Raw genomic sequence first — 10,484 nt, 5'->3', positions numbered from 1 at the left:
AGACTTCTTTCAATAAACACGTGACTTATAATTGATTCCTAAAATTAATAGTAAAAATTCAATTCTTATTGACATAAAAATAAAGTTTCAGAAAGTTCTGTTAAAAATAATTTTTGTAAGATATTTTAATGAACTAACCATTATGGGAAATCTTCAATATATCAAAATAATCGTCTTAAAAAAAATATACGAATTTTTACATGAATGTATTATGTATTATTGTATCTTTAAAGCTTATAACGCGTACATTGTAGGGAAAATTTTTGAAAAATAGTAATAAAAATGTCATATTTATATAAAAATTTTTAATTCTTTATGTCAGATTACATTACTTGTGTATAAAATTAACAATTGTACTAAAAATATTAAATTTACGTATGGGAATTTTCGAATCATTTCTTATTGTGACAATAATTATTAATCTAAAAAAAATTCGTTCCCAGAAAATTACTGAATTCGAAGTCATATTGATTTTTCTGATTTATAAACACGTATATCATTTGTATAATTAAATTTAGAGTATGAATGAATTTGCCATTTTTATAAGTGTAGTTACGTAGGCGGAGTCAACAAAAATAACGTTGGTGGTGTGTATATCGATTCTTTTGGGTAAGTCGACACCACTGTTAGCGCCAGTACTAGGCCACGAATTATTCCACTTAGATTGTTGTCGAATGGCACAATAACTATTGTAAAATTGGATGAGAGCAGATTTTTACAGCATAAAACCTTACCATTAAAACAGCAGACTATTTTTTACAAATACAGTATGTCTCCGATTTAGATGTTCTTAAAATAATTTTCCGAACTAAATAATGAATTAAGTAAATTATCGTTCAAACATTTCTATATTTTTTCATCACAACAATAATTATTGTGCACGTTTTTTAACAGGATTAGTTGATAATATTTGTGTGACTTTTTTGACAACGACAACGAGTGACTATTTTTACCGTCGTAAATGTGAATGAAAATAATTTGGCAATATTTTTTGTTCGCATTGTTGCCTGCACTGCGTCAACACCCTTTAGAGTTGCTGTTCAAGCGACTAGTCCATCTGGTGTAGTCAACGGGACGGTCGGTCGTTGTTTTTGGCATGGCGTCACCGTACGAGGTGCCCCGTGAGTCAAGAGGGCCCGCGTTGGCCGCTGCCGGCGTAAGGCCGCGCGTGGACCCCGAGGCCCTTGGTGAAGTGGATCCAGAACAATATCCAGAGGCAAAAGAGTCAACAAACAAAATCCGAGGAAAATCAGACCTCATCGAGTTGATATTCGGTGAGGTTGACCAGGAACTGCTCACTGTCAAGACGTTCTACTTTTTTTTTTACTCAGCGTTCGGCTCACTTTTTCCTCTTATGGGTGTCTACTTTAAACAAATGGGCATGAACCCCAGCCAGTGTGGTATTCTAATCGGGTCTAGACCGTTTGTTGAGTTTCTGGCAGCGCCATTTTGGGGAGGCTTGGCTGATAGGTAAGCCCGATCGATTTTCTCGCCCCCTTTCACTTACAGTACCCTGTCACCACGCCGTTCAACCCCCTTTGCACTCTTGTAAAAAAACTTTTATCCATTTGCACGTTTTTTTTCTAATTTTAGATAGCTTGTATAAAATTTGATTCAATAAAAATATTTAATTTTGTGAACTATTCCTTTTTATAAAATTATTCAGTTTCAATATACTCGAATATACTCTAGTTATTTTTTAAAAGACGAATTAATGAACTAAATTATATTTGTTTTGTGTGATGTTATGATCGAAAAATTATTTAAAATAAATATAATTTATAAGGTTTGAGTATTGATGCTTACACTTTACAAACTATGGATGATAGTGCAAAAATAATACAACTAAAATATAAAAAAATGATTAAATCATTTTTTCTCAATAATTCAGCATATTTTTTGTTTGTTTCCAAAAAAAGTTTTATTTATTTGAGTAGTATAATATTTATAATTTTTTGTTCAACAAGTACATAACGAGTTTACTTGATTAAGTACAGTATTGGAGGTCGTCTAATGTAGGGCAAATGCAGGCGCCAGTTTTGAATGGTTTCACAGATGATTTTTAAATAATAAACAATGTTAGTTAATCGTTAAACAAATTTATAGAATTGACAAAAACTACTAAGTATTTGAAAGTTAGCTAATAGTTGTAGATAATAAAACTAAGTAATTTATTCAGTTTCCAGGTTTCTAATAAATATGATTTTACGTATCGATATAAATAAAAGCAATGTGCAAGTTTACTAGTTTTATATTACTATGAGGTATTTTTGAACACTATCAATTTCATTTAGGAGATTTGATACAGATTTTTGTTCAATTATGTGGCATGCTTTTTTTTATTTATAACATTCTTAAATGTTTGATCACAAATAAATACGTATTTTACATGACTCAAATATTAGATAAGTATTAAATAATAAATACTATAAATAATAATATGAAGTCATTTAAATAAAAGTTCTTATATAACCTATCCCTTTGTAAAATTAAGTTTGTTTATTATTATATTAAGACTGCTTTTCAATAACGCAATAAATAAAGTACAAAAAATATCCATCATAATTTTTGTTGGAACACCTTCTTCTTTTTGAAATAAACTTTTAAATACACTTTTTATATTTTATTGAATAATAAATAAATACATTTTTCAACATTTTAACAGATGGCGCAAAGGAAAATTATTGTTATTGGCGTCTTTATCATGTTGGATTATATTTACACTGCCATTAAATTTTACGGATCCACCACCTACAAAGTGTTTAGTAAAAGTTAACCAAACAACGTATATGCTTGAGACACCAAATTCACAAAAAATTTACAAAAGAGATTTATCTGCAGTGAGTTTATTCTTAAATGAATCTTATTCTAATGAGTACAACGATACAGAAATGGCTGATCTTTCATTACCTGTGATTCATCGCACCCGTAGAGGTATTCGGCCAAGAAATGCGGCAGGAAAATCTCCAATTAGTGTATCGTTTGCTTCAAATTATAACCCTAAAGAACACTATAATTTAGTTTACCCATCGCACAGTCATAATGTTTATCAAATTGAAGTAAGTATAAAATATATCGACCAAAAGATATTTATTATGTATTTAAAGGTTCAAATAGAACTTTTGGAAAATGTTGATATATAATTGAATTTTATGTTTAATTGAGTTTTTATTTTTAGGATATAGAAAAATCAGTCTTCTTAATTCTGCTATTGGTCATGATTGGAGAGTTCTTCAGTGCTCCTGCAATAACGTTAGCTGATTCAGCTGTTATTACTTTATTAGGTGCAGATGCTGATAAGTATGGTCATCAGAGGATGTTTGGATCTTTGGGTTGGGGATTGTCTATGTTTTTTGTTGGAATAGCGTTAGATCACTCAACTGCTTTCCCGAACCACCCTTGTGGAGGACCACAAGACAAAGAAAAAAATTATACAATATGCTTTGCCACGTTCTCGGTATTAATGGGTGCAGCCTTGATCACGGCAACACAAATGAATTTCCGCCACGAAGAATCAGAAGAAGAACAACAAACTGTAATGATGACTGAAAAATCGACTTTACAACCAACTAAAGACGACTATATGCAACAAGAATTGGCGCAACAACTGAATTTACCTTCATTGGCTCCAAGTGCCGCAGGATTACCTCCTAGACAACAAGAGATCCCTGCAATTGAAGAACCTACCTTAAAAGTATGTTCAAACAAAAATTCAATAAAAAATTAATTATGTACAGCAACTTAGTATCTAACACAGTTAAATATATGATTTTAGAGGATGGATCAAATCAAAGTATAAAAAAATATATAGTAACAAAGTAATTTAAAATGCATGCGGTAGTAATATATTTACATTTTATGTGTTGTTTCTAAAAATTAAGTAATAAATTACTTCTTTTTTTTTAACATTCCACTATCTCGCAAGTCTTTATCTGATGTGCAATAAACACGTGTTATTTTATTCTTGAATGTAATTTTTTAATGTCTGGTTGCTGTAAAATGTCATGAGTACATTCTTTATAAGCTTAATTTATATTTTAGACTAAGATCTTCGCCCAAACTACAAAAAAAATTCCCGAATGGGTAACTGTATTGAAGTATTTTGCCAACTTGAAATGTGGTTCATTTTTGTTTGTTTCGTGGTTTATGGGATTCGGCATTGGTTTAATATTTACATTTTTGTTTTGGCATTTACAAGTGAGTAAAAATTCTAGCAAAGATGTGTAAAAAAGTTTATACTTTATTACACATTAGTACCTGAATTAAATAATAATAATAATTAATTTAAAAATATTTATTAAGGACTATGGTGGATCACCTACTTTATTTGGCGTCGCATCAGTCATCAATCACATCTCAGAAATATTTGCTTACTTCTTTAGCTTCAAGTTAATACGTCAAATGGGTCACGTTAAGGTACAGGATGATTTGAATTAACCTTACTTCTATTATGTTACATTTTATGCTAATTATTATTTTTCTTTAGGTATTATGTTTAGGGCTTGCAGGCAATATACTTCGTTTTTTGTATATTTCATGGCTCAAAAACCCTTGGTGGGTATTGCCATTTGAATTTATGCAAGGTAAAATTTTTATTTAATTTGTATTTATTAAAAACGTATGTTTGTAATAATGTCTTTAAAGTGATTCTTTAGCAATAACTTTTGTATTCCGTAGGTATTACTCACGCAGCAGTTTGGGCTGCTTGTTGTTCTTATATAGCGCACAACACACCACAACAATTAAGAAGCTCAGCACAAGGAGTACTACAAGGTATTCATCATGGTCTAGGCAGAGGATGTGGTGCTGTAATAGGTGGAATGTTTGTGTCACAGTTTGGTCAGCATAAATTACAATTGAATGAAATATTGTTCCTGCCTACTTCTTAATATTAATTAAGTTATTATAAATTAAAGGTACTACAACAACTTTTAGAGGCTATGGTTTTGTATGTGCATTGGTATTGGCAGCATTTGTTTTTATAAATTTCTATAGAAAAGATACTGGATTTGTGTCGGAACTACCCGTTGCTGAAGATCCACACCAAGTAAATATTGTTATCTAATATATTTAAAATATTACGTTACATACATTTTTTTTAGTATTAGTATTAGTGCGATAAAAATATATTTGATTAAGTTAAATAACTCGTAACTCTTTGATTGGTTTAACTTTTAATTTAACAAGTTACTTTTTTAACCTACATAATGTACACAATTTATGTACATTACAACAAAATAATAATAATTTTTGACTTAACTAAACTGAAAATTATACATAAAATAACATTTAACTGACCTTAACTCAAATGGATTAAAATAATGTTATAACTTGCCCATTCTTGATTATGTTTAAAGAAAGATAATACTCTTCACCTTAAGTTATAAGTTATAACAACTCGTGGGATAATTTTTGTAATATATTTTAACAACCTGAATAGTTTAAGTTAATGAAGTACAATTATTTTTAATGTTTCAACCAGTGATGTTAGGATGATGTCACCCCTTCGAAATAAATATCAACGTTTGAAGTTAAACTTTATAAATATTTATTTTATTGATATTGATGCATTTAATTCTAAAAAAATCTAAAAAAAAATATTTATCCCTTCATAGTAAACAATTATATTACGAAATACTTAAGTCGTGGTAATAGCAACTAATAGACTAGTTTATTTAAAATGATCTAAATAATGCAAATAAACTATATTAATTTAGGAAAATCTTGATTTTTACTATTTTTATGATCATTATGAGACAGATTCCCCTCACAATTGTCATAATTTTAGTTAGGTTCAAATTTTTAAATGATACTGTATAGGGTTACACTTAAATTTATACGAGTTCAATAAAAATTTTTAAATAAATTAAAAATTAATAATCTTTAATGTAACTATTATTTTAAGAAAAAAAAGTTCAGTAGTTAAAGGAATACATTATATACATAATACCTTTTTTTTGTAATTCGGTAAGTTTATCCTGGAAATAATATGCAAAGTTTAAAGCTAAAATGTATATATTTTTTAACTCCACTGAAATAATAGAAAATAATAACTAAATACTGAATTATAAATAACAAAATAGTTAAATTAAAAGTTCAATACCCCAAAAAAGCAATGAATTACTTTTCTTAATTAATTTACCTTAATAATTTTTTAGGCGTTGGCTATCTCATTGTAATTTTGTATTTTGGTAATTTTAAATAGCTCTCAATTATACCGTTTGCTTATAAAGTGTTCATCAAAACATACAGATCAGTTTTAGTATTTATATAAATGTTAGTTGAATTATGGCCACAAAATATGTTATAGTAATAGAAATAATAAGAATGTTGTTATTTTTTATAAGAAAAACAATTACTTTATAAATATATATTATATATTCAATGTATGAACAATTGTGCTTAATTAGGTGGCTGAAGAAACAGCTCATTTAGCACCACATGGTGTTCCGAGTAACCCAATACCAAGAGGGTTATCTAGTAGTAAGCTACAAGATCTTGCATCAGAAAATCACGGATATGGCGCTACACATACATCGACAGGTGGAAATTTAAACATACCACAAGGTAAAAAAATATTTCAACATTTTTTGAATAAATAAGTTTATTGAGATAGCGATTTTTTGTAGGACCCAACAATCCGTTCCGGCAACATAATGCTTACCAACAGCCTAATTCAAATTTTGGTAAAGTCTACACAGACGAATGCATTTCAAAGCAATACGCAGTAAGTTATTTTTTTTTACATGATAAATTTTATTATAAATTTAAAACAACAGCGTTACATATTTTACAGTAAGTAACGTCTAGATAAGTACATTATTTAGATGATTTTTCTGAGAAAAGAATTTAGTAATAAATGGTAATTTTTCAGAAGACCATAAAAAACGAAATATTATTATGTGGTCCTAAATAGGACTCTTTAAAAATAAATTACAATAAAAAAATAACTAAAGTACACAAAATTTATAAGCATAAACTCATTGAAAATGAAGTGACTAAATTTTGATCTCCCTGTAAAAACCGTCAATTTCATATATTAGTAAAATTAAAACAATTAGGTGAATTCTTAATTTATCAGCTTTAAGGGTCAAGCGGATTTACACAATATATATAGACGAATTAAGTAAACTAATATTTAACTTGAAATAAATAAATTTACTAATTTTTGAAAATTATTATGAAAATGTTAAAAATACATTTTAACGCTAAGCAAATTAGTATACAATTCAATGTTTATATCTAATTATTAGATATGCACAAAAAAACTATTATATTAGTTATCGACATTATTCGACCTTGTTTACATGCACAATAATGATTGAATTAGTTCAATAAGTTTTTGATGTTACAGTAGTAGGCGTTCATCATTTCCGCCAAATCTGATTACGGTCTGTTTTTCGTTTCCGCCAAACCCATTGTATATACCTGTCTATAAATAGAAGCTTGAAAACTAATGGTTAAAGTATTTGCCAAAATAACCCGATAATAATTATCTACTTTTCATTTAATAGAACTTTTTTACTATTTTTTTATTGTTATTAGATATCAGTGTATTCTATAAATAATTGTGAATCGTTTCATTCACATTTGAACGAACAATTTTATAAGACGCATCCTTCTACTATATATTTTTTTAAATTTTAATAGAAAATATTTAGTCTTGTAATTACATTAATATATATAGTTCTGATAATGCAGTCTCAAAAAGCGTACGGAATAAAATTGAAATCCGGTTCAAAAAAAAGAGACAATTGATAAATTTAATAAAAATGAAATTTGAATTTATGAAATTAGTTTTCAACAATTATCAAAAATTTATAGATCATAGATCTATTTTTTATTATATTATTACACGTATTAGATATTTTTTAATTTTATTATTAATATTTGATTTTTGTTTCAATGTTTTAATAATTTTTTATTTTTTTATAAATATATTTTTATTATTTATTACAAATATATATATACATACTTAAGACAGTTATCTATTATAATTGATTTAACCTTGTTAAAACGTCATATTTTCTTTATAAAGTTATACCTATGTGATAAAATAAGTAATTAATCAAAACGACTTTTCCGTATTTAGGGGTGGTTAAGGAGGGGCAAAAATTCTTGGGGGTAAATGTCATTTGATAGTGATGGGACAAAAAATTACTTTATTTTGCTCAATTATACCCCACGCAAAAATCTTTAATACAAACCTGAACGTAACATTCAATTTTTTAAATGGTTCTCAAATTTTTTAGTAGTTAGACAGTTAGAAGATTATTTTGGCGGAAACGATTATGTCCCACAAGAGTATGTTAAAGATCTTACTATTCGGTTTATATGCAAATGTTAGTGTGTGAAAACCGAATATAATAAAAATGAACACTAGCGAAGTTTTGAATATCAAATATGATACTTAATCTTATATTCAAAGTGTTGATAGAAAATTTAAATAAAAATAAATTTACTAATTCGTTTTAAGCTAAATATTTTTTCAATTAATTGACATAACGCAAGAGTGCAATGACGAATTACCCACAAAACTATAAAAAATTATGTGTTTAGATATTTTTTAGTATGTGGAAGTGTGATAAGTACTCTAATTATAATAAGTATAATAATGTTAACTGATTTTATGAACATTTAAATGCATTTGACTCTGTGAAAAAAATATGTAAATGTTATATGAACATTAGCGTGTAATTCGAATAATAAAAAATAATTAATATAAATTCCATAACATTATTTTGGTTTTAGTTGTTTGTGGAAATAAATTAATATCTGGTCAATTTACTTTTTAGATGTGCAATGACATTCAAAAACATTCAATAGCCTCTGAAATGATAAGTCCCGAACCAAAGAAAAGAAACTCGCCTTTGTATCAATGGTAGTCAAGTCCTCTTTCTCTATTTGCCTTTTGACGATTTGTTGAAGATTACCTATGTAATTTTTATTTATTAATACTTCTAAAGCGGCGAACAGTACGACGTTGTTAATTGTTTTTAGAATATTCTTTATTATACAGTAAACTATTACTATTAATGACTTAGCAATATCATTGGAATATACACGAACATTTCTAGTTTATCGGAAAAGTTGCATACGATAGTTATTAATCAGTTGTTATTATTTTTTAAAACTATTTTTGTTTACTATAATATACAATGTAAACACAACGCAAACTATACAATAAATTAAAATGTATATAATATGCTTATATTCAAAATAATAAGCATCTAGTCATATTGATTCACTTTATTACAAACTACATAATAAAACGGAACCATAATGAAGACATATTTGTATGCTTTCGTGATACGTTTTAATTTACTTTGCATTCTTTTTAAATAGGTCTTATTGTTATTTTGTGCACGAATTTAATTAAATCATATCATAATATAAAATATGCACGTTTTATTTCGAGTATGATATAAAAGAATATTGTTATAACATGGGCTTAATATTATACAATAAGAAAATATATTATTGCTATGCATTGTAATGTATTGCTTACGACCAATGTGTACGATTGACGACTAAATTAATTTAAAAAATGACTGCGAATAAACACTCATTACATTGAAAATTACCATTACGCATTGGTAACTTCTAAAATCTGTTAAATTTTTACTTTTTTAATTTAATAAAAGGCGGTTTAATGTTTCCATCAATTTCCCATTAGTGATTACTAAATTTTAAATTAAAATCATCAAACTGATTAAATGTAAGTTAATGTACTTAAATATTATTTGTTTACTTTATGTTTTTAAATGAAAATTTTCCAAATCTAACTTTTATTTGTAAAAAAATTCAACTAAAACTAATTCTTTCATTAAATATCATAAGATTTTAACGTCTAAATACAATTAGGATATATTACAAATACTATTACTTATTGTTTAATAATAATTATTATTATTATATAATATTGTTCTGTTATAAATTTAGCTAAGTTATTTTAAATTAATGTTGATGTTTGAGCTGTAAATAAAATTATAAAACTCGAAGGCCTGAGTTTATAAAATCTCTATTATTATAAAATACAGAAATTGTACAAAACGACTTAAGCAGTTCCACGAGTCAGCTATTAAATTGTACTTAATAATATATTGTACTTAAAGTATTTGTAAAACAAACTATTTAATAAAGTAAAATATTATAATAGTTTGAATGTTTTTTATAGAATAATTTTCAAACTTTAATATAAAGAATTATGGATAAAAATGTATAGACAAAAATTTTCTCAATAAATTATACATTTTAAATAATATTATTTTCAAAAAATAAAATCTGGGGTAAACAAAAAATAATGCTCATATTATTATTGTGACAGTTTTCCAATAACGGACATCCTAATATTGGTAATTTCTCAAGTAAGCAAAAACACATTTAAAATTTTGATTACGACAGTAAATACCTTATTCTATAAAATCACAAATCTCTTAGTAACTTTTGGGTAAAAACAATGATTTAATGAAAATTAGTATTAT

General features: G+C 26.8%; 1 protein-coding gene across 2 annotated transcripts; it reads left to right on the top strand.

Moving 5' to 3' along the window:
• The first annotated feature begins 670 nt into the window (after nt 1-670).
• Nucleotides 671-10,158, top strand: LOC126906562 (major facilitator superfamily domain-containing protein 6). 2 transcript variants are annotated; one of them, XM_050687142.1, is made up of 13 exons: nt 671-824; nt 895-1,470; nt 2,666-3,059; nt 3,179-3,694; nt 3,776-3,793; nt 4,042-4,197; nt 4,303-4,416; nt 4,487-4,583; nt 4,678-4,839; nt 4,917-5,047; nt 6,411-6,567; nt 6,630-6,727; nt 8,796-10,158. In XM_050687142.1, the coding sequence occupies exons 2-13, from the start codon at nt 1,097-1,099 to the stop codon at nt 8,883-8,885; spliced, it is 2,307 nt and encodes a 768-aa protein (XP_050543099.1). In that variant the 5' UTR covers nt 671-824; nt 895-1,096; the 3' UTR covers nt 8,886-10,158. The 2 variants fall into 2 exon arrangements, with proteins under 2 accessions (XP_050543099.1, XP_050543100.1); XM_050687143.1 differs by lacking the exon at nt 3,776-3,793 and having other exon boundaries at nt 673-824.
• The last annotated feature ends 326 nt before the right edge of the window (nt 10,159-10,484 follow it).

The sequence above is a fragment of the Daktulosphaira vitifoliae genome, unplaced genomic scaffold, assembly GCF_025091365.1.
Source record: "Daktulosphaira vitifoliae isolate Bord-2020 unplaced genomic scaffold, ASM2509136v1 Scaffold_5, whole genome shotgun sequence".
Taxonomy (NCBI): domain Eukaryota; kingdom Metazoa; phylum Arthropoda; class Insecta; order Hemiptera; family Phylloxeridae; genus Daktulosphaira; species Daktulosphaira vitifoliae.
Note: the sequence above shows the minus strand (reverse complement) of the source record. Positions and strands in the feature narration are given on the sequence as shown.